Source organism: Pogoniulus pusillus, chromosome 32 (assembly GCF_015220805.1).
Source record: "Pogoniulus pusillus isolate bPogPus1 chromosome 32, bPogPus1.pri, whole genome shotgun sequence".
NCBI lineage: Eukaryota > Metazoa > Chordata > Aves > Piciformes > Lybiidae > Pogoniulus > Pogoniulus pusillus.
Genome location: NC_087295.1, coordinates 603,937 through 627,755, shown reverse-complemented (window position 1 = coordinate 627,755; position 23,819 = coordinate 603,937). Strand labels below are relative to the sequence as shown.

Genomic DNA, 23,819 nt, shown 5'->3' with positions numbered 1-23,819 from the left:
AGCCCAGGCCTCTCGCGGCTCGCCGTGCCCCGCCCTGTGGCGCTCGCGAACGCGCCCGAGGCGGTTTGACCCGCGCGGGGTCCCGTCCCTCAGGCCGGGGGGCGGCAGCGGAGGAGCTGAGGGCAGCGGAGCAGCTGAGGGCAGCACAGCGGCGCCGGCCGGAGAGGGACGAATGGCGGCCACAGCGGCGGCAGGAACGGCGGCGGCGGCCTACGCCAGCCTGAAGCTGTGAGTGACCCGCTGGCAGCCGGGGCGGGGGGGATGCGGCGCTGTCACCTGCAGCCATCAGAGGGAAGGGCCTGGTCCTTAGAGCAGCCGCCGCCTGTCCGCTCCCCTCACAGGCCTGCGGGCCCTGGTGTCCCGCGGTGCCTCCTGTTCCCCCCTTCCCGCCTCGGGTGTGCCGGGCTCGCCGCCTCCCTTCCTGGGTGAGCGCGAAGGACTTGGCCCGAAGCAGCGGCTGCGGGCGGCAGCCCGGGGCGGGAGGGAGGAGGACTTTGGCCGCGGTTCCGGATGCTGTCCCTGTTCGCCGTCTGACTGCTTGCGGCTCGGGTGGCCGTCTCGTTTCCCTCTCGCCTGTGCAAGAGGGCTGAGGCGGGCAGGTCGGCGCTGGTGCTGCCGCGGTGTGACAGGGGGACAGCTTCTCTGTGTTGGAAGTGTTGGAGCCGCTGCTGGTCTGTGTAGAGGAAGTGAGCAGCGAGCGAGACACGCAGCCTGCCTGCTCCTGCCTGCTAGGTGACACAGAGCAGCTCCGGTACTGATAAAAACAGGAGGCTTTGCTCAGGCACTGTTACTCCCGGCAGAACGTTCCTTTATGCATACTTAAGCGTCATTCTGTCATGGCACAGGGGTTTTGTAGTATGGTTTTGAGGCCACTTGATGATTTTGAGCTTTGAGACTCTGCTGTGTAGTGCCTGCTGTGACTTCTCAAATTCTTCTAACCTCCTGTGGTAATTCTTCCCTCAGAGGTTTAGGGGAGAATGTGACCCTTTGGACTTGTAAATGTCAGATGTTTGCTTGCCGATTTTTATACAGAAAAAGAAATTGCATAACCAAAATTAAAAGTGAAGAGGCATTTCCATTGTAAACCCTTACAGCAGCTGGTTGAAACTTCTGAGCACAAGACTTGGTTGCTGACTGAAGCCAGCAGTGAAATGTCCTTGTGTGTCCTGAAGGTGTTCCCAGGCTTTTGGCCTCTCAATGCTAGCTGGAAACTCTAGAATTTAGTTGGTGATGCCATTTGCAGGAAGCAGGACCTGACACTGATTTTTAAGCCTGATTTAACTCTACTTAATGCTCTGTTGAATTTCATTTGGCAAACAGCTTTAGCATTCAGTGCAGAGAGGCTTTTTTCTTGCAGGCTTGCGAGAACAGTTGTTAGAATGCTGCTGGCCTTCTTTCCTGATTGTGGTAAAGTAGCTGTGCAAGGGTGCACCAAGACAGGAGGTGTTTGAGTATTAATGAAGAGCAGGACCATCAGTGGTGGTGGACAGCCTTGCTTATTGGGCAGAAAGCTGCTTTTGCTGCTTCTCCTCTAGACGGTATTTGTCTCTCTTTAAGCTGAACTTGTGATCTTTCTGCCTGCAAAGGAGAAAAAGGTGAGCTGTACGAGCAGCAGTAGTGCACGTTCCTTAATGCAGAGCAGTTTGCTGGATACAGGCTAGGAGAGAAATCTTCCATTTGACATTTAGCTGAAAGTGAGCTTTGCTCGGTTTAGAACAAGGTTCTCTCAAATGTAGTTTAATGTGAGGGGTTTTTCTGCCATAACTTTGGCAGCATTGATTTGTGTTCTGAGAAAATGGTCTCTTTTTGCTTGTGATTACACCAAACTGGTAGTGCCAGCACACTTTCTACCAAGATAGAGGGCCAGAATTTGGATGAGGAGTCAAACCTAGGTCCACAAGGTCAAAGGACAACGTTGTTCTGAGAAATTCAGGCTAGGCTTCAGTTTGGGGATTTAGTGGTAGCAGGGTTGTCTGGTTGAAGTGGGTTAACTGGCTTCTCAGTCTCGCTGTGAAAAGGTCGGTATCTGGAACTGCTCCTCTCTCTGGCTGGCAGGTCTGGTGGCCCTGTGTGCAGCTTCATTACTCTGTGGGGTCCCATACTGTACCTCTGGTCACAGGTTCTGGCTGTGAATGCAGACCTCTTGTTTCTTAGGTTATTGAAGTAATGCCTCAGACCCTCTGTGCCTTGGCCACTGTCGTCAGCCGAGTTCAGGTGATGATGGTAGAAATGCTGATGCCTGTGCCACCACGGCACCTGAGTGCAGTGCCTTTCATCCTTGCGTCTGGGGAGAGGTCCCAGGGGCATCTCGTCTTTGGGGTTTGTGCTTGTTCTCTAAAGTGAGTTCCCAAAGTTTGGGTAACACTTCTAAACAGAGCAGCTACACCTCTTTTTTTCTTCCTGCCTAATCCAAGTGGCTGCCAGGACAAAGGTCAAGTGTGTTGCTTGAGGAGGGCATTAACTTCTGTAGTGAAGTATTTGTTGTCGTAATGACTATTTCCAGTTAAGTTCCTCTTCTGAAGCTGTGTCTTTAATTCCTACATGCCTCTTTTTGTTTTTAAATAGCATTTCTATTAGTGTTTTTCAATCCTGAGGTTATACTCCCTATCTTCTCCGTGCAACAGCTGCTGCTCTGTGGGAGATGTTCCAGTTCCTTGAGCTGCTCCTACTTGAGGAGTAATATTTATCGTGGCTGTGTAATTAGCACAGTTGCTCACCTAGAAAAGCTGGAATCTCCGGAGTGTTGAAACCATCAGCGTGGCAGCACTGTTACTTAACACACTGGTGAGGCTCTGCACATGCTGACAGCTTCCCTGCGTCTCTGCAGACCACTTTGGTTCCTTAAGGACAGTGAATGCATTGTAGCGCAGGACATGCTGTCCTCCTGGCTTCCTTTCTTATGGGATTTAGAGGCTGACAGAAAAGATTCCCCTGCATTAGAGCAACGTTGAGTGTTTCTGGTGAAATAATCAATTACTGAAGTAAGGGTTTGGCTGTTGAGGCCTTGGAGCGATATTGAGTGAAGCACTATCTTTAGTTGCCATTAGAGCGTGATGGGTGCTTTCCACGCTCTGTCCAAACACAGCAATACTCCTGTCTGCAAGATCAGCCTCATTAAAATGTGGGGTGCCAGCCCGGATCCTCATGGTGCACAGCACGGATTTATACGTGCCTTAGCAGAGTGAAAGTTCACAACAAGTGTGCAAATGGGATAAGAATAAGAGAAGAGTCCTGCCTGTGTTAGCTGTGAAGTAGGCTGGCTGCGCTCGGCACCGGGGAGGCGTTGCTCTTTGTCTTTTTAGGCGTGTTGGCAGTCAACACTCGGGGTTTTTTCTCGGGTTTCTATTGCAGGAGTGAAATCTACCGAGTAAGTTACTTTGTCTCTTGGCAGGGATCCACAAAGAGTCACCTTCTCTGGTATTTAAAACATGAATTTGGTGGCTTCTGTTCTTCAGTACCTTTGCTTTCCTTGAGGATCACGAGTTAGAGCGTGTCAGGTATTTCTGTTGCTCCCCTTGCTCTTCAGCAACATTGGGAAATGGTCCATGCTGGTGGTGGTCAGGGCTTTCTCTGTGCTCAGAACAGTGAGTGAGAGGGGCTTGGATCCCGTGAAGCTTTTGTGTTGTTCAGCTGCAGCGTGGAGGGGTTTGGGTGGTTGCGGGCAGCAGTGGCAAGGTAGCTAGGGAGAAGGCAGGCTCCAGTTGCAAAGCTGAAGGTTGTACAAAAGCAGAAGATAGCCTGGTGTGTGAAACCCAGATTGAGAAGCGACTCCAGGCATAATGGGCTTGTAGAAAACAGCAATAATGAACCCAGCAGTGTGTTTTGCATGTGGACTTTGGTCCTTATTTCACTGAAATACTGGAAGTAATCTGTGCAGCTTCCTCACCCTGCAAACAGTTCTGCTTTCAGCACTGCACCTCTCCCTCAGGTCAGCACACAAGCTTCTCTGTCATCTCTCTGGGCTTGTGGCACACTCAGGCCTGGCTCTGAGCACAGGCAGTGGAAGAGCACCACTCCTGTGCACAGTGCTCATCGGCTTGCTTCCCGAGAGGGAGGGGAGAGGCACTCATCTTAGGGCAGTTTTACAGCTGGCAAAGTGCAGTTAATGAGGAGGAGAGAACTAGCCCAGCTCTGGGGATTGGTGAACTTGTAAGTCAGCTTTTGGACCGAAACCCGCTTCAGTCTTGGCCTCTTTCTTAGCTGTATTGGAGAGCAAGGACTAAGTGACTCATCCTTCTGTTAGACACCTGGAAGAGCTCTCTTTCTCCCCCTTCTGAAGCAGGGATTTGTCATTTTGCAGGGCATTGAGCTTTGCAGTTTGTGTTGTGCAGCTGCATTTTAGGCAGCGATCCCAGCAGAAGCATTTAAGTTCTCTCAGCTTCACAGACTGCTAGTTTTATTTCCTCCAGCCCTCTCCAGCAGACTTCCAAAGCTCCAAAGCAGCCAGTGGTGAGACTTGCAGTGTGCCACAAGCTGCTAAGCCTAGAGCTGGGCTGGGCCATTGCAGTGAGAAGAGACATCACTTGTCTTGTTCCAGTGGCACTTCTGTCCCTGAACGTAGTCTTGGAGAGAGCTGCGGGGAGTAGGGTTTTGATGGCAGAGGTCTTTTTGCTTTGAGGCCACACGGTAGTGCTACAAATGTACAGGCGTTGTGTAAGAGGAGGTAGGGATGAGAAGTGACTCTTAGAAGGGCAATGGCAGCGTCGAGACAAAATACGGACAAGGGTCTGAGAGGGGAGAAGCGCTGGGGCGGGGCAGGGGAGCAGACATCTCTTGCGCTGGCAGCCCTGTGCGTCTCACTTCCATGAGCTTGGGGGTGGAGAGGGAGAAGCTCTTGCTGCTGGGTGCAGTGCAGAGAAAATTGGTTTGTGTGGAAAACATTCTGCCCCTTTAGGCTTTCACTGAGCTGCTTGCAAACAGGCTGTACCTAATAAGCCAGGGAGTCTCAAGCTGAGGCCACAGCACGGTCATGGCCATGCTGTGGCCATGCAAGCGAGCAGAGCAGCCTTGAAGAATGCTGATCACTGACAGGTGCTCAGCTGTGCACTGGGTGCTCGAAGCAGGTGTCTTGGTTGTTGTGTGCACAAAGTATTTCAAACCTGAAACTCTCCTTCCCGCTGCTCTGGGACAGGACAGGTTAAAATGATTCTTCCAGCTTGTCTTGCTGAAGCTCCTCAGGTGCATAAGAAGTGAGATTACCTGTTGAAAAGCTCACTCTTCATTGATTGCTTTTGTTATGGTCTGCTGGCTTGGGGGTTTTCAGTGCAGTTAAGTATTTGGTCTCCTCTCGCTTTCCTCCACCTGCCCAGAGGCTGTAGAATCGCCATGCTTGGGGAGAGTCAAAACACACCCCAAGAAACAGCCTTCATCATGCAGGATGGAGCAGCTCTGGAGCTGGCTCTGCTTTTAGTGGGTGGGAGTGAGGTGTTAGACATGTTAAAAGAGGTCTGGAAGGCTCTTCTGATCTAAATTAGGATTCTAGTTGAGCTTTCTGAAGGATTAAAAAGAGGCAAACAGAAGATGTGAAGAAATGCAAGATATATTTAGGGAGAAGGAGCCTAAAAATATCTGTCCTGTGGAATAAGTTCCCAGAGCAAGATGTTGAAAGCTCCCAACCCTGCTCTTGTCAAGCCTTACATGGAGAGAAGTTACATGAGGAGTTAAAGCCCAGCTTGGGTTTTCTTGTTTGTGTTTATCATTTCTTCTGCATGGCTCCAGATCATCCAGCACAGTCCTGTGTTGTGCAGTGTGGTGTCTGGCTTCATTCAAGTGTCTCAAGAGTGTGTTAAAGGAATAGTTCTGAAAGCTGTTTAATTTTATGGCTGGTGGTGGTCTGCCTTCAGCTGTTTGGGGAAGTCTATTTCCAGTAGGCTCTTGCCCTGCTTACAAGACCGTAATGTGAAATGGGTGTGTTGGCACTTGGGACGTGAGGTTTGTGTACTAGGCTCACACCAGGGATGTGGTTCTGCAGGGTTTGATATACTGCAAAGTGTTTGTTTAAAAAAAATCAGATTCTGAAGTTTGGTTTTGGATTCATAGGCTTGGAAGTGATGCAGTTCAAGGTGAAATGAGCTAGTGAGCCACTGTGTACACAGTCACTGGTGTCTATAGCTTCCAGCAATAAAGAGACGAGAGCACTTGGGCCAAAACAACCCCAAACAGTGCTACAGGCTGGGGACAGAGTGGCTGAGAGCAGACAGGCAGAGAGAGCCCTGGGGGTGCAGGTAGATAGTAGCTGAACATGAGGCAGCAGAGCGTCCAGGTGGGCAGCAGAGCCAGTGGCATCCTGGGCTGGCTCAGGGGCAGTGTGGGCAGCAGGACAAGGGAGGTTCTTCTGCCCCTGTGCTCAGCACTGCTCAGGCCACACCTTGAGTGCTGTGTTCAGTTTTGGGCCCTCAGCTCAAGAGAGATGTTGAGGTGCTGGAAGGTGTCCACAGGAGGGCAACAAAGCTGGGGAGGGGCCTGGAGCACAGCCCTGTGAGGAGAGGCTGAGGGAGCTGGGGGGGGTGCAGCCTGCAGCAGAGGAGGCTCAGGGCAGAGCTCATTGCTGTCTGCAGCTCCCTGAAGGGAGGTTGTAGCCAGGTGGGGTTGGGCTCTTCTGCCAGGCAAGCAGCACCAGAACAAGGGGACACAGCCCCAAGCTGCACCAGGGGAGGTCTAGGCTGGATGTTAGGAGGAAGTTATTGACAGAGAGAGTGATTGGCATTGGAATGGGCTGCCCAGAGAGGTGGTGGAGCTGCCGTGCCTGGAAGTGTTGAAGCCAAGCCTGGCTGGGGCACTTAGTGCCATGGTCTGGTTGGTTGGACAGGGCTGGGTACTAGGTTGGGCTGGCTGAGCTTGGAGGTCTATGAAAAGTAAAGAAGCCATGAATTCTGCAGTAATTGTTTAGCATGACCCATGGGGGTTTGTGCTGCCAAACTTCAGTGGCTATTAGGAAGAGAGAATTTTGGGGTTTGAATCTGAAATAAAGTTTAAAATGGATTGCTCTGTCTTCAGGTGATGAAGAATATACCAAAGTGTTGCTGAAATTCCTTTTTCCTATCCATCCTCTTAAGGCATATAACACCAGAGAAGTTCTATGTGGAAGCTTGTGATGATGGAGCTGATGATGTGCTTGCTATTGACAGAGTCTCCACAGAAGTCACCCTCACAGGTACTCTCATGACCCCTCTTGCTCAGCATAGGCCTCTTTGTCCTTTGATCTGCCTTGCTCTGGCCTCAGAGATCTTCAGAACCTTAAACTGGTCCTGGGAGAATGCTTCTCTTGAGTTTGTGTTTGAAGATGTGCTGTTTGTTCTGTTATGCCCAGAGCCTTCTTGGAAAGGCCTTTTCTCTGTGGGGTTGCTGCTGGGGGTAGCTGGGGCACAGTGCTGGTCTTGGTGAGAAGATCCATCGCAGCAGATGCTGACTCAGCAAAGCCAGCTGAGAGTGGTACCACAAGTAGAAGGTGAAGAGCAGGGAAGGTTGAACGCTGGGCTTGTGCAGCTTGCACCAAATTGCTCCAGTGCTGTCTGCTCCCTTGCTGCATGCTGAGTTTTCATGAAGCCTCTAGAAACAGCAAGGTAAACCCTGCTCATTGCAAACAGCTGTGAGCTGCAGGTCTGGATTCAGCTGGCAGCGTGAGTGGTCTGAAGCATGCTGATGTCTTCATAACGGTTTCAGAGAGTGAAGGATGCATGAAAAGTCTTGAGGGACATGCACTGAATGACAGCAGGGACTGAAAACTGAGGGTGACCTCCCTTGCAGCACTTCAGGGGGCCGTGCCTCACTATTGCTAACACCTGAGCAGAAATGCTGCAGTCACAGCACTATAAAGCAGTCTCTTGCATACTTTAGGAGTGGTCTGCCCTTCCCAGAGATGTTTTTGGTCTTGTACTATAGTATTCCAGTTTCTCCTTCAAGGTTATCCCTCCAAAACTCTAAAGGTAGGCACCTTGAGTCTTTTACTAGTCTCCAGCTGTTGTAGCAGATGAGCCTACAAGGTGTTCAGAGCAAAGGGAAAATCATGCACTATTTTTCCTCTGTTTCCAAGGTTTAGGAAGATGCCCAGTTGGGTGTGTCTCAGTTGTTTGGTTTGTGGTTTGGTTGTTTTGGCTTTTTTCCTTCTCTAATAGCCCTTCTGTTAATCCAGGAATGTGGCTAGATGAAAGTTCAACCTGCTAAGACTGCTGATTGATACCAGGATGCTTTCTGGATCTCTTGTGATGTTGTTGCATGCTCTATTCCTTGCCACATCTGTGCTGTTGTTGGTAGCTTTGCAGAGAGATACCACAAAGTAAACTAGGTCTGCAGAAATGAAATCATCTGAGTGTCACAAGCAGCAGTTGGAGGTGGAAGGCACAGGCATTTCTGCTCTGTTTGCCCTTGATGTCTTCCAGCCTCCATGGCTTCAAAGCAGTTTGTGGAAGCTGGCAGGACATACATTATTGAGGAGCCTCCTTGCTCTCCTGTCACCAGGACGAGCTCCGGTGTGCTCAGTGGAATGACTGGCTGAACACAGAAAGGGGGTTAGAATGCATCCACATCCTTCCCCTGCCCTGCAGCAGGCTCTGACGTGCAGTGCACTGCTGCAGACATGCCAGACTCCAGCAAAACTGGATCTGGCCAGACAGCTTTGACGAACATATTTTAGCATGAAAGCAGCAGCCTGAAATCCTAATGTTTTGCTTTGTTTTTTCTTATGCCTTCCAGTTAAGAAAGATGTGCCCCCTTCAGCTGTTACAAGGCCTATCTATGGCATTTTGGGAACCATTAGACTGGTGGCAGGTAAGGCAAACAGCTCTGTGCTCTCCAGAAACACCTGGGCAAAATATCTCGCTGAAGAAGCTTTCAGGACAGAAGTAATGTTTGCAGGCACCTGAGGCGACCCTTTGGTCAGTGTGCTGGGCCTTGCTTGTGGCTGCTAGAGGAGCACACAGACCTCTGGAAGTGAGCCCAGAGGAGACCACAAAGATGATCCAAGGGCAGCAGCAGCTCTGCTGTGAGCACAGGCTGAGGGAGCTGGGGGTGTGCAGCCTGGAGGGGAGAAGACTCCAGGGGAACCATAGAGCTGCCTGCCAGTGCCTGAAGGGATCCTGCAGGAAGGCTACAGAGGGACTTTTCATCAGGGTGTCTGAGACAGGCCAAGGGGAATGGTTTGAAGCTGAGGCACAGCAGGGTCAGACTGGAGCTGAGGAAGTTCTTCAGTGTGAGGGTGGTGAGACTCTGGCACAGGCTGCCCAGGGAGGCTGTGGCTGCCTCCTGCCTGAGAGTGCTGAAGTCCAGTCTGGATGAGGCCTTTAGCAGCTGAGTCTAGCTGAGAGGTGTCCCTGGGTATGGTGAGGAGGTTGGAGCAGATGAGCTCTGAGCTCCCTTCCAACCTGAGCCATTCAGTGATTTTTTTCCTTGTGTGTGCATCTTTCTCTTTTGTAACCTTTGCTGCTTGTGATCTACAGGCACATACCTGATTGTGATAACAAGAAAGAAAAAAGTAGGTGAGATTTTCAGTCATGTGATCTGGAAAGCAACAGATTTTGACATTCTCTCCTACAAAAAGACCATGCTGCACTTAACTGATATTCAGGTGGGTGCATGGGTTAATGGGCTGGGGGGGGGGTGTACTACCCCACACCACAAGTCCTACTTTGAATCTGAGAGTTTTTTCAGGAAGCTCTTTGAGCTATGTGTTTTTTCTCTCTCTGATCTGTTCAGGATGCTGTAACTGATGTAGTATTTGTGTATGGATGCATATAAAGTTCTGTCGTTCGAGATAGCAAAGTCCTGTTGTGCAGCTCAGACTCTCAGCCCCAGAGCCTGACCTACATCCTGGGCGTTTTCCCCCCACTTTTAGGATGCTCCACTCTTAACAGGTTGCCCTCCCTTCTCACAGCTTTACTCTTTTGGTACCCCAGCAGTAAGCTGCCTTGCTGTCTTGTTTAATTTGTGAATGGTTCAATTACATAATTACTCAGGGAAGAATCGATTCTTGTTTTAAGAGGGAGGGATTGGACAGAAGTTGTTTAAAACAGGTATCTTATGGATTGGTAGAGTAGGCAAGTGCCTAACTGATGGAGCTGAAAGGGGAATCTGGTGCTGTGTCAGGAAAGGAATGAGGTTAAAACTTGAGGCAGAGCAGAGATTAGTAAATGTAAGTAAGGTAACCTTGGCAGAACGTTAAATCCTGTCTTGCATTGCCATTTTGTCCCACTTTTTTGACTGAATGATTTAGAGAGAAACATTATTTCCTTTTTTGCTTGGAAGTAGCTAAAATTAGTTTCCTGACAGTAGTATTGCTGTGAGGTGAGCAGCTGTTCTCTGCTCTCCACTGCTCTTGCAGAGCTGGTTGCAGTGTACTAGCTGTAAGTTGGCAGTGAACCTCTATCAGAAGTGCGCTCTGGTGGTTGCTCCTGCCGCGGTAACGCTCGGATGGTGTCCTGTGTTGCTAGAGCACTACATTTCATCACTTCCAAAAGTAGTGGTAGCTCTGTAAGGACAAAGGTGCTTTGATGGCAATAAACGAGAGCTCTCCTGTCCTCCTTTTGCCAACAGTTGCAGGACAATAAAGTGTTTTTGTCAATGCTTAACCACGTCTTGAGCGTGGATGGCTTTTACTTCTCCACAACGTACGACCTGACGCACACCCTGCAGCGCTTAGCCAACACCAGCCCCGAGTTCCAGGAGATGAGCCTCCTGGAGAGGGTAAGGCTGACAGTTCTGCTTGCTATCTGCTTCAGACATTGCCAATCAGCTCTGCCTGGCTTTATTTACTGAGCTGTTTAAATGATGTCTAAACAAACTGAAGGAAACTTTAGGTAAAGTTTAGGGTGCCCTTGCTGAAACCTGGGGTCTCGTTGGCTTTAAGCCTTTTTACAATCATGGAACGGTTTGGGTTGGAAAGGATCCCCAAAGTCTATCTAGTTCAACATCCTCCACTAGAGGAGGTTGTTTGGAGCCTTCTCGAGCTTGCCCTTGAATATCTCCAGGGATGTGGCCTCAAAGACCTCCCTGGGCAACCTGTTGCAGTGTTCCAGCACCCTCATTGTCAGAACTTGTTCCTCACATCCAATCTCAATCTGTTCTGCTCTCATTTCAAACCATTGCCCTTGTCCTGTCCCTGCAGGCCTTTGCAAACAGTCCCTCTGCAGCCTTCTTCTAGCCCCTTCAGGTCCTGGTAGGCTGTTGTGACCTTACTGACTGTGCCCAGGCTGTGTCTATGGTATCACCAACTGAGTGGGACTGGCGCAGGTCCCTGGAGCAAGCAGCTGACAAGGAGAGTGAAGAGGTTCTTTTTTTCTTAGATTCGTAGTTGAGGATCTGAGGAATGCTGATTAAAAACGGGTGTGCCCTCTCCAAATGCATCTATTCACCCCACCCCGTGTGCTGGATTGCTGCTGTGATACTGCCAGTTTCAGAAGTGGTCCCTGAAAGCCTTTTTGCTTTTGCCTTGCTGCAGGCAGATCCCCGGTTTGTGTGGAATGGACACCTCCTCAGAGAATTTGCTGCTCAGCCAGAGGTAAGCACTTGAATGATCATGTCCACAGGGGATGAATGCACTTTTACTGGAAGTATACAAGTCTCCTCTCAGTGCTTCTTCTTGGTAATGAGATGTGGCATTTAGGACCTCAGGTGTGAGAGAATCTTAATTGGCATCGTTTGTGCAAGACCAAGTTGTCCAGGAGCGGCAGGCTGGGGAAACCCCTGGAACACTCTGGGTGCTGAGCATATTCCTTACTGCACCCCCATGCTGCTAACAGCTTGCACCTTCCTGGGGAGGTGCAGCAGGTACCACCAGTCTGGACTGCTTTCTACAGAGCTTGTTTGTAGAAGAGGAAATGCCATGTGCAGGAGGACAAAGCAGCTTCTTTTTGTCGAGGTCGCTCCATCAGGCTTAGACTTTCACTTTGCCTGTGCTGAGGGTCTCAGCTAGTGCTGGGTTTCTTGAACTCGTACAGGAGTTACTGCACCCTCCACAAATGCTGAAGTGTGTCAGACTCTTAGCCAAAGTGTGGCACTCATCTTTTTCAGCTGCTGGTGCCTGAGTGTTTTTAACATGTTGTGTTTCAGATCCATCGGTTTGCCACTCCAGTGATGCATGGATGTATCCTTTGGCCTTGCAAGGCTCAGTGCTGAACCTGCTGATAGACCAACAGCAACATGGGTGCTGGTGAGGCTGCTCTGTTGGCAGCAGTGTCAGAGTGAAGTTGTTTGTTCAGATGTGAGCACTGCATGTTGTTTGCTAGCCCACTCACACGTGAGTGTTGGAACATTCTGCCTTTAAGACAGAATCATAGAATGGTTTAGGTTGGAAGGGACTTCAAGGATCATCCAGTTCCAACTCTCTGCCATAGGCAGGGACACCTCCCACTAGAACAGGTTGCTCAAGGCCTCATCCAGCCTGGCCTTGAACACCTCCAGGGAGGGAGCAGCCACAGCCTCCCTGGGCAACCTGTGCCAGGGTCTCACCACTCTGTAAAGAACTTCTTCCTAACATCCAGTTTAAATCTCCCCTCTGCCAGTTCAAACCCATTCCTCCTCATCCTGTCATTACAAGACCTTGTCAATAGTCCCTCCCCAGCCTTCCTGTAGCCCCCTTCAGATACTGGAAGGCCACTATAAGGCCTCCTCAAAGCCTTCTCTTCTCCAGGCTGCAGAGCCCCAACTCTCTCAGCCTGTCCTCATAGCAGAGCTGCTGCAGCTCTCTGAGCACCTTCATGGCCCTACTGTGGACTGGCTTCAAAAGTTCCATGTCCTCCTTGTGCTGGGGGCTCCAGAACTGCACATGGTACTCCAGGTGGGGTCTGAGGAGAGCAGAGTAATACTTGACTGTATTTAATTTCACAGCCATGATTTGCATAACTCTCTCGGTGGGGTCGAAGGTTAAAATGGATGTGGTCAGTGCTTTTACATCACACTCGGTACTTTTGACCTTGCTGTAAGGATCCTTTCACTCAGGATTAACCTGGGATATAAAATAAGGGAGAATAGTTTTGAGTTGAAGAGCTTATGGATATCCCCACTGAATAAAAGGAGTTCTGCTGAAGGCTCCTGGGATGTTTTTTTAGCCGACGTTTGGGTCCCAGGCCTTTCAGCAGTCGGGAGTGGTCTTGAGAAGTGTGCTCTGAGTAAACCCTGTGCTTTCTGGAGGCAGCGTTCCTTGTGTGACCAACAAGTCTCAGGTTCTCCTGGCCTGGCAGCATGAGAAGGACTGGCAAGGTTGGGCAGAACAATTCCTTTTCCCCTCCATCACCAAGGACACCTGCACACTCAGGTGTGTGCAGGGAACAGCTGCCAGGCTGGATCAGTTGTGCTGCAAAGACTGTTAGCAGCTGGCAGATCTCCAGTCCTCCTTTCCTGTCACTTCATTTAATGGAAAATGTGATGAGAGTAGACAGAGAAGCAAGGAAAGATAGCAAAAGGGAGCTGTCAAAGCAACCCAATCCTTACCCTGCAGGTCCTGGGTAGAAGAGTCTCACTAGATTGCAATTAGCAGACTGTAATTAACACCTTACTCTGCCCTGTTTTTACTGTATAAATAGTTAGCATAAATAATGCATGTGCTGTGATTCCAGAACCATCTAAACACCTTGGAGAACTGTTCCTGCACCACCAGCAGTGGCTGCCATAAAATCAAAGATTCTCTTCCCCCTCATAGATGCCAGTACATTTTGTCCAGCAAGTCTTGCAGTGATGGGGGAAAATGGACTTCCTCGACTCGCTGAGACTTTGGTCACTTAAAGTGGTTACTATTTCCCTTCTTGCTTCAAAAAATCCTTTCTAAAGAACAAAAAATTGTGTTTTCCCCTTTGTGTGGAGGTAGCCAGTAGCAAGTTGCCATGGAAGTTAGGGCAGGGATTGCAAACAGACAATGGTCTGAGTATTGCTAAGCAGCTGACTTCAGAGGAAACCTTCTTCTTTGCAGCAAGCTGCTGCTCTACGAAGGCTGAGTTAAGGCTGTAGGCCCTGGCAGCAGTCCTCCAGGGAGGCATTAGCCTGTCCCTCTCAGTGCTCTGTGGATTCAGACCACTAGGGATTGTGTAGGGCTAGTTTGGAGTCTTTTGCAATTCTTTTCAGTCAGCATAAGCACAGAAGCACAAAATGGAGATGTTCCATGTATGCAGTCAGTGTGTTCCTTCAGACAGCTTAGGTGCTCGTGTGTGCCACAGCTGCTTTATGTCCTGTGTGAATCAGAAAGGCAGAGTCCAGATAGCACCCTAAACTGTGCTGTTAAAAAGGGCATCTCTACCAGCCCTAAGACAAAGTACCCAGAATGCCCAAAGAGCAAAAGACTGCAGTGTGCTAATACTGCAGCATGCAAAGATGGACTGCTTTGATCTTTCCAGTTCTCTCAACCTGTAGGTTTCAGTTTCTAGAGCAAAGGATGGAAGCCTGTGAATCAGTTTGGAGAAGCTACTCGTGGCAAATGCAGATCTCTGTTAGACCTGGTAGTTTGCTGCAGCCCCAACAAAGGCAGTGACAAGCAGTACAGAGCAAGACTACAACTGCAGCTAGTGGTCAGTGGCCCCTGTTTGTGGCTCAGTCCCAGATCGGGGTGCATCTGGCACGTTCATGCTCGGGCCAGACAGCCATTCTTCTGCAGAGTCTGTGCTGGGGACTTGGTGGCTGTTCATTCTTTTCCTTGGCATGGGTCTGAAATCCAGCCTGCACTACTGCTAGTTCTGACACCTGGAAACGTGGTGCATCTTGCACTTAACAGGTGCAAGTGAAACAGCCCAAAGTACTGGCTCTTCTGAAAATAGCCTATGTTAAAGCCTGTTCAAACAGCCCGTGGCTGAGGTGGGTGCAGCACTGAGCAGAACTTGAAGTCAGTCCACTTCATGGTACCTAGGAGTCTAAGGCCAGACTTGTCTTTGGAATGCTGCTCTATCAAGTGCAGCAGTTGTCAAGCGTGTTCAGCAGCGCCAGCAGCCCCGCCCTCTCGTGGTGTGCACACTGATCCCAGTGTGAGGTTACTCTCTCCCCAGTTTCATGTCCAGCTGTTGCTGGTGTGGGAAACGTTTACAGGTTTCTGTCTGGCCACTTGGTTCCCCAATGCTTCCTGCCTCTGGCTGCATGAGAGCAGCCTGCCGCGGCAGCGGGGTTTTCCTCAGCGTGCTCTCTCAGTTATCACCATGCACTCCTGCTCCATCAATGGCAAGTGTTTCGACTGGCTGCTGGTCTCCAGGAGAAGCTGTTTCAGGGCTGGAGTTCGCTACTATGTGAGAGGTAAAATGGCCATGGGTTGGTTTTACAAAGGATGCCAACTCAGTCTCTGTGCATAACTTGCCTTTGAGAGTAACTGCTGTGTGATGACTTGCACAAAGGAAAATGCTTGGTTTGCCTCGAGAGGTCCTTGCTTCAAAGAGAGTATTAGGAACCTGTGTGATGAACTGAAACATTTTGTGATATTTATGACCACTGAGGGTTGCTTATTTCTCCCAAGAGCTGCAGATGTAGAGGGGATTAACACTTTAATGTTAGGGGAGTTAAGTGCAAGCCCTTTTGGCTTAGCAGTCAATTCAGCCAAGAGCAGCTCTGGGTAGTTCTGTTCTCAGATTGCTCAAGTGAGGAAGTGAACAAGGAAATAGATTTAAATTCCATTCTCTGTTCTAAGATGCTCTGAAAGAGATTGGTCAGTTCCTGCAGTACTGTTGAATTGTGAATATTTCAGTCCAAAGCACTTTTACTGCTATAAACTACTCTGTTTCTGGGGCTACAGATACCAAAATGTGTAAGCACAGCTGTGGTGCTTCAGGTGAAGTTTGGTACAGCTCACGTTAAACTTCTGCCAGCTGTGTGTAATTTCCTATCTTGTCTTCTGGCACTTTGCTCTTTTCAGGCTTTCTGTGAGCACTGGGGTGGGAAGGCCTCTGCTGATGCCCTGTTGCTCTTCTGAAGCCAGTCTGTGCTGGCTAACCAGGTCTCTTTGCTGCACAGGTATTGATTCAGAAGGACATGCTGCCAATTTTGTTGAAACAGAACAAATTGTGCATTACAAGGGGAGCAAGGCATCGTTTGTCCAGGTAACAGCAGCATAAGGAACTGCTCACTGGCCAGAGGTGTATAGATAGTCTGTAAAGATAAATCTGAGAGCTGAAGCAGTCAGCTTTCCCTTTTCAGTGGCAGGGCACTTGGGAAGTTTGGCTGTTTACAACTATTCCCATTCTTTTGCAGACCCGTGGATCAATTCCTTTTTTCTGGTCTCAGAGACCAAACCTCAAGTATAAACCAAAGCCACAGATCAGCAAGTCAGTAAATCATGTATGTGAGTGTTTGTTGTGTCTTGGGGTTTGATGTATTTCTGGATTTGTGTTCCTGTGATCAATGCATTCGGAAGAATCCAATTCAGCTTTGTTTCAAAAAGCGGCAGCAAGAAGCCTTGTGCTCCTTGAGATGACTTCAGAGCCTGAAAGACATGCAGGCATCAGTGGGGGCAGTCTGTTTGTGCTGCTGCTTTGCAGCAGTTTTTAGTAGCTGCATAATGCTTGTTGTCTGTGGTGTGCTTAATGAAGAGAGCTGAGTAGACTGAGGGGATGGAAACAGAAGTGGATAAGCACAGCAGAGAACATCAAGCACTTCTTTTAGTTATGAAGCTGCCTACTCACTACCAGCAAAAAGATGATTATAGAGGTTTCTGTAAATTGCAGCTCTTAATAGTGGTGTGCATCTGTCAACGCATTTCCTTTCTCTTCCAGATGGATGGCTTCCAGAGGCACTTTGACTCACAAATAATTAGCTATGGGAAGCAAGTGGTTGTCAACTTGGTAGGTTTTCACTTGTTCTCCCTGTGAAAATGGGCTTGTTCTCTTAAGCAGACTTAAGCAATTGCAGCATTTTCCTTTTGTTTCTCCCAGGTTAACCAAAAAGGTTCAGAGAAGCCTCTTGAGCAAACGTTTGCAAAAATGGTGAACAGCATGGCCAATGGAATGGTCAGGTAGGTGTGGAGTGGAAAGGGAGCCTGGCCTCCGAGGCTGACAGAGGCATCACTTCCTTGGCAGCCTTTGCCAGCTCTCTGACTTGTTTGAGTTGTTCTTGTCAGCAATGAAGCAGCTGTTAAAATCTTTCTCCAAGCCAGTAGCCACCTTCTTGTGGCAGGTTAGCTGCTGAAACAGAACCTGCCACAGGTTTCTAGAGAGCTGTTGAGAGAGTTATACTTCGTGCCAGCAAATAATGTTGCATTGCAATACTGACATCTAGTTCAAAGTGAGCTAAAGTCTCTGTTTGCTTGGAAGAGGAGGGCAAAGGAATCCTAGTGGGAAAAGTGCTATCAAGTGCATATCCCTTCTGTACTTTCTGGAAGAAACGGACTAGCCAGGGTGTAGAAGTATTTTGGAGCTGAGAGCTTGCTTCCCCAGGCTACCAGCACCTCAGAGATGTAAATGCTGTCCTCGCACACACCAAGAGTGCAGCCTCAGGAAGGTTGCAGATGTTTGCTGGAGAGAGGTCTAGAGAAAAGCAAATGCCCTGGGGGGGTGAGGCTTTCCTGCAGTGGCTGTGTAACCTGGGAGGTGCTTTTCTCCCCGGACAGGTATGTAGCATTTGACTTCCATAAAGAGTGCAGTCGGATGAGGTGGGATCGACTTCAGATTTTGCTGGATCAGCTAGCAGAGCAGCAGGACGAGTTCAGGTAAGGCTCTGCACCTCTTGCAGTGCTTCTGGGAGTTACCTGCCCCCACACACAATCAGTTCACCCAGACTAGACTCAGACGGCTCCAAGTTAAGGAATGAAGTTTTCTATTCACAGCTTAGCACAACACACAAGCAGGTATTTACAATATATTACAAGCATTTACAGCTCTATACAGAAACATACAAGTTAAAAGTAATGCAGAAACACAACAGCCCTCCCAGAAATCAGAGTGCCCAGCCGGGGCTCCCAACCTTCTTTCCACCTTCTTTCCAACTCCCTCTCTTATCCCAGAGTCTGCCTTACGTGCAAGGTGAGCTGGAAGAATTGGCAAGGGGAGTTAGAAGAAAAGTGATTAGTTGGGTTACACAGCTCCAGCTAGAAGCAGTTAGTACAGCAGAAGCCAGGGAGAGACACAGACTCAGACTGCCTTATCTCTGTTTGTATCCTTGTTTTTGTACATCTCAGCAAACCTATGAGTGAATTAGACCTCACCATTGTTTTTTTCACAGCCCTATAATCTAATTTTTCTCATTAAAATATTTCAACTAGCCTCAAACCAGTACTCTGCCAGTGGCCTTGGAATCTGCAGAGCTAGAACCCTAGAGCTGAGAACAATTAGATCTATGTCACTCGGTTTGCTTCAGAGCTGCTCGTCCCAGGGACACATCAGACAAAATTACTGGTGGCTTTCTAACTCATAGAATTGTCAGGAAGGGACCCCAAGGGTGAGAGTGAACTCTGCCCTGAGGCTGCACATTCATCTCTTGGTGCCCCTTTTCAGTGTTAAAGAGGAAGAATTCAGGGAGCCGTCCATATTCAGAGGTGCGGTTAAGAGCTCTGACTATGCTCAAGACAGCCCTGCTGCTTGCTAGAGGTGATGTGGTTTGCACAGACTGTCAGTACTGAGGGGCATGGTGTGTGTCAGTTACTTCCTAGTGGACTGTGATGGTAAAATCGTGACCCAGCAGGAGGGGATATTCCGCAGCAACTGCATGGACTGCCTGGACCGCACCAATGTCATCCAGAGTCTGCTGGCGCGTCGCTCCCTGCAGGCACAGCTGCAGGTCAGTGCCAGGTCCTGCACCTGGGTCGGGCCAATCCCAGGCACAAATCCAGGCTGGGGACAGAGTGGGTTAAGAGCATCTCTGAAGAGACTTGAGGGTGTTGGTTGCTGAGCAGCTCCCCATAAGCCAGCAGTGCCCACCTGCAGCCCAGCAGGCAGCTGTGTGCTGGGCTGCAGCCAGAGGAGTGTGGGCAGCAGTGCAAGAGAGGGGACTCTACTCTGCTGAGACCTCACCTCCAATCCTGCCTCCAGTCCTGCTGTCCCCAGCATAAGGAGGACATAGAGCTGCTGGAGTAAGCCCAGAGGAGACCACAAAGATGATCCAAGGGTGGAAGCAGCTCTGCTGTGAGCACAGGCTGAGGGAGCTGGGGGTGTGCAGCCTGGAGGGAAGAAAACTCCAGGGGAACCATAGGGAGCTGCCTGCCAGTGCCTGAAGGGATCCTGCAGGAAGGCTGCAGAGGGACTTTTCATCAGGGTGTCTGAGATGGGCAAAGGAGGAATGGTTTGAAGCTGAGGAAGAAGTTCTTGAGTGTGAAGGTGGTGAGAGACTCTGGCACAGGCTGCCCATGGAGGCTGTGGCTGCCTCATGCCTGAGGTTGTTCAAAGCCATGTTGGATGAGGCCTCGAGTTACTGCACTGCTTGGAATGCAGTGGCCTGATGCTAGTTTAGCCAACACAGCTTTTTTTCTGAAAGCAGGTCTGATTTCCCTGTCAAACTAACGTGAGCCTCGATGTGGTTTGTGTTTCAGAGGTTAGGTGTTCTGCATGTTGGGCAGAGAATTGAAGAGCAGGCAGACTTTGAGAAAATCTACAAAAATGGTAGGCTGCTGCTAGGGTCCCCACAGTGCCCCTTCCCCCCACAGTGCCCCTTCCCCCCACAGTGCCCCTTCCCCCCACAGTGCCCCTTCCCCCCACAGTGCACATCACTTCCTTCAGCTCTCTCAACGTCTTCCTTTTCACAGCCTGGGCTGATAATGCTAATGCTTGTGCCAAACAATATGCTGGAACTGGTGCCTTAAAGACAGATTACACAAGGCAAGTCAGCCTTTTCCCTAAAGCCTTCTGGGTTTTGGGGAGTGGTTGGGATCTTCCTTAAGTCTTCATATCAGAAGGTTATTAATTTGGGGCTTAGGCCACTAATGGGTTTTGCTGTGGTTCAGCTGTTAACATATCAGACTAAAATCTGCAGGCCACCACTCTTCATGCCTCCTATGAAAGGACAAAAGGCTGTCTGGAAATAGACCCAAGGGCAGGTGCCTCCTTTGGGGCACATCTGTCTTGTGGGGTGGAGAGAAGAGTAATTTGGTTTGCAAACTGCTGTGAGTGTGGGGGTGATGCAGAGGCAGCTCTTGCGCTTGCATCAGGTACTTGTTAGTCGCAGTACCCGCTGCAGCAAGCCTGACAACAGCTTCCTCAATTCATCAACCTGTTTTAAATGTTTTGCAAACCTCTTTTCAGAACTGGGAAGAGAACTCAGTGGGGTTTAATAATGGATGGCTGGAACTCTTTGATACGCTACTACAAGAATAACTTCTCTGATGGGTTCAGACAAGTAAGTCAGCTCCGAGCTGTGGGGACAGGCTTGGTGGCTGCTGCTGTGCCTTTGAGCTCTTGCTCTCCATTTCTCTTCCAGGATGCAATTGATCTTTTCCTTGGAAATTATTCAGTGGATGAAGTAGAACCTGCTAGTCCTCTACATGTCAAGAAAGACTGGAAGTTCTTAGCTGTGAGTATGGGGGCTTTATTCATGACTGGAGAAACTCACAGGACCTTGTAGTCACTTGCTTCCTGTGGCTAGTCAGTAACGAAGCAGTCCTGCCTCTGGCTGTGTTTCTGTGGTGCCTGCTTGTATGACTAAACCCAGACTACTTTCTTGACAGAAAATGGAGTGTCCTTGAGGTACTGAAAAAACTGCTGCTTGCTTTTTTTACTATCTGCTTCAAGTGGAGAGGGAGAAATTCTGCTACTCACCATGCTGTCTTCTGCAGCAGCAGCTTGTGAAGACCTCTTCTCACACTTCATGCAGAAACATAGATTGTAACACAACCCCCCACCTTTTTACTGCTCTTCTGTTTTCTGAGATGGGATTTGGGGATTTTATGAGTTTAGTAACAGGTGGTGGTGTTTCTTGGGAGTTTTGGTGGTTTGGTTTGTTTTTTAAACACAAGCTTCAACCTCCTCTTTAATAGCTAGGAGGTGTATCGTAATTCTTAACCTAGTTACTGAACACTTCTTGAGTTTTGGAGTTGGCCAAAAATGCATTTGTAGCTGGCAGCAGGTGAATTGTCCTAGAGGACACTGAGCAATACATGTGCTGCTATGTCAAGTGATAATTCTTTCTCTCTTTCCCCAGTTGCCTATTATTATGGTGGTTGCTTTCTCCATGTGCATTATTTGCTTGCTAATGGCTGGTAAGTCACTACTGAGCTGAGTTTCACAAAATTAGCTTGCTTCTCTGTGGCCTTTCTATAAGTAATTACCAGACACTAGACAGTATAAAGCTGCCGCTCAGTTACACTAAAAGGTGTTTGAGTGTGGCTCTGGAGACTGAGGGTTCACACATCAGTGTGGGGAAAACTCAGGCACTGTAGGAAAGAGTGCTGAAACTTCTATAAATATCACTTGAGGGGCTGTTCGTTGCCCCCACATCTAGTTGCACCTGAGCAGGCTGCAGGCATCCCTGTAAGAAATGGAAGCCCGTGGAGAGCCTTGATCTTCATTTGACATGTGCTTTCCGAGGGAGGGCCTGAAGTGTTTTCTTCTGTCATGAAACACCTCTCTGCTAATCGGAGGTGATGAGCTAAAATGTCTGTCTGACTCTGAGCAGGTGATACGTGGACTGAGACCCTGGCCTATGTGCTCTTCTGGGGAAGTGCAAGCTTTGGAACTTTGGCCATCATCCTTTACAACGGCAAGGATTTCGTAGATGCACCCAAGCTGGTCCAGAAGGAGAAGATGGACTGAATTTGTGTGTGTGGAAAGCGGCTCGGTACCGAGGAGTCCTCAGCCCACGCCTGGAGCCTCTACTGACCTGCTTTCCACACCAGACAGTGGTCTTTTTAACATCCTTCCTGGGCAGTGTGAGGGGTGGAGAGGAAATTGTCCTTCCCTGGTAGCTTTCAGCTGAGACCTGACTTGACAGTCTGAGCTGCAATGGTCTTTGGAATATTGCATTAGTGGGAGAGGCTCTGCTCTTGATGAGGTGATGCAGCTTTCTGGTGTCTGGCATGTGCTGGGGCAGAAGTGGACTGCTTAAGCTAATGGGCCACCGTTTCAGCTGAGTCTTTGGTCTCTGGCTTGGCAGGAGAGAGCCCTCATCATGTTCCTGTGTCCAAAAAAACAAACAAAGAAACCAAGCAGATGCTGAGGCATTAATAATAGTACTTCTGATCACAGTCTGAGTAAATGTGGCTCCATACCAGCGAAGCCTGACTGCCAGCCTTGCAGCTGGAGTGTTTGTGGTAAGTCCGCGTTAAGGAGTCCTTTGTGCATATGTGTCTGGAGCCTTTTTGCTAATGGAATCCTGAAGCTCTCCTAAGATTGTCTTGGACTGAGGCAATATTCTATTAATCATTGTTTGGGTGGAAGGGCAGTACAATTGGATCTTCTGAAGTTGCAGATGTCTGGCACTGCTGCAGTAGTGCAGCCTCCAGATGGTGATTCATTAGTTAGCAAACTCAAAGGCAACATTTTCTTTCTAAGTGTGTAAATGAGATAGAAGAATGTAAAAATCCTTTGCAGCGTTCATTGAACCTTCCTTATGCTAAGATCCAAAGTACTACATGACTTTGAGAATGGGTCACAACATAAGGTGAACTTCATGTTTTGCTAGTCAGCTGCTTCTGTTCTTGGTTATGTTGAAGTAACTTTAAGAAGGAAGAACAACCTGAGGAGAAAGCGTTTAGTCTAAACTCCACGCTTGCACCTGGGAGCAGCAGCTTGCTTTTCATGCATGATACTGTAACACTCTTGGAACAAAAAGCTACAGAAACAATTGTGCTGGCTAATAATAAATGTGTGTCCTTTCGATTTAGTGCTTCCAAGCTGTAATACAACTCAGTAATCCTAATGGAGGACCAACTGACACCCTTTTTGTCACTTACTTTCTGTGGTTTGTTGCAGCCATGGGAGTGGCTTAAAGTGCTGTACTTTGTTTCCTATTTCCTGTAAGTACAGCTGTATATTCAGGTTGCAGGGATGAAAGCTAAACTGGGGGGTGGGGAAAGGGGCAAGCCTGTAGAATACTAGGACTAGCACAGCTGTCACTCTCGAAGCTAGGACACGAAACGCTGGCACTCCAGCGTTCCCTTGTCTTATGACTCTGCATACTACAGATCTTTGCAACTGTTCATTTTAACCGTGAATGTTTCTGGAGGCCTCTCTGGGGTTTGTAAACATAACCTGTCCATAAGCACCAGTGTTGGCAAGGCCTCTGTTTGCTTCTAGATGCTGGAGCAGAAATCCCAGTTGGTGGTTAAATGGAACTTCACAGCTTTCTAAAGTGACCTCCATTATGGGCACAAATCAGAAGAACATCACAGACTGGGTATCTGAAAGCAAAGGCTTTGGTGCCTGCTGGAGGCAGCGTTCTGCAGGCTAGAGCTAAGTCTTTGCTTCTCTGAAGAGCTTGTAACAAAGAGCAGGTCTGACTCGCTAATGTAAGGGCATTGTAAGACATAAGTAAGCTGTAGAGTCAGAAGGCACCTGTATTGCAGTGCTTTGAGAAGTGTTTCCAAACTCGCCAACGGTGTACTCAAATGACAATAAAATGTCCAACTTTTCTAGATGTGCTGTGGGTGCATTTCACACTCGGGAGTGGGCTGCTTCTGAATTGTTCCTTCGAGCCGTTTCTCGGCAGAAGGATGCTCTGGTTTTGTCTCTGCTCGTAGCTCATCCTGCTGTTCTCTGTTTGATGGTCTGGCACTGCACCCTGTCTCAGTTTGCGTTAGTGTCACTTTCCAGCCCTCGCTGCCGCAGCTGCACCTGTCTGAGAACTACTCTGGCTGGATTCCTTGGATGCTTCATCTCAAGATCTTGTCCCCTGCTCAGCGCTGGCTTTTGACTCCGTCCCTCACAGGACCTCTTCAGGGAGCCGTTTGCCCACAGCAATAGGTGAACATTCAAGTTACCTTCTCCCATTCCCTCCCTCGC

The 23,819-nt window shown here is 49.1% G+C and overlaps 1 protein-coding gene across 2 annotated transcripts; it reads left to right on the top strand.

Moving 5' to 3' along the window:
- The first annotated feature begins 27 nt into the window (after positions 1 to 27).
- SACM1L (SAC1 like phosphatidylinositide phosphatase) lies at positions 28 to 23,452 on the top strand. Of its 2 annotated transcripts, XR_010308057.1 has the most exons (21): positions 28 to 228; positions 7,056 to 7,153; positions 8,692 to 8,766; positions 9,435 to 9,562; positions 10,528 to 10,677; positions 11,432 to 11,491; positions 12,043 to 12,076; positions 15,100 to 15,201; positions 15,913 to 15,998; positions 16,150 to 16,236; positions 16,671 to 16,739; positions 16,830 to 16,909; positions 17,504 to 17,602; positions 18,531 to 18,669; positions 19,418 to 19,487; positions 19,631 to 19,703; positions 20,127 to 20,220; positions 20,302 to 20,394; positions 20,549 to 20,567; positions 21,022 to 21,079; positions 21,496 to 21,512. XR_010308057.1 is itself a non-coding variant. In XM_064169627.1 (20 exons), exons 1-20 carry the CDS (start codon positions 173 to 175, stop codon positions 21,630 to 21,632), a joined length of 1,788 nt encoding a protein of 595 aa, XP_064025697.1. In that variant the 5' UTR covers positions 30 to 172; the 3' UTR covers positions 21,633 to 23,452. The 2 variants fall into 2 exon arrangements, 1 of the variants encoding a protein (XP_064025697.1); XM_064169627.1 differs by lacking the exon at positions 20,549 to 20,567 and having other exon boundaries at positions 30 to 228; positions 21,496 to 23,452.
- Positions 23,453 to 23,819: the final 367 nt, after the last annotated feature.

What these genes read in the sequence shown, in the direction of transcription:
- SACM1L (XM_064169627.1), top strand. Translation starts at nt 173, where the DNA reads ATGGCGGCCACAGCGGCGGCAGGAACGGCGGCGGCGGCCTACGCCAGC. An exon ending in AGTTCGCTACTATGTGAGAG is followed by an intron (nt 15,202 to 15,912) that starts GTAAAATGGCCA and finishes TTTGCTGCACAG; the next exon opens with GTATTGATTCAGAAGGACAT. An exon ending in TGAGAAAATCTACAAAAATG is followed by an intron (nt 19,488 to 19,630) that starts GTAGGCTGCTGC and finishes TCCTTTTCACAG; the next exon opens with CCTGGGCTGATAATGCTAAT.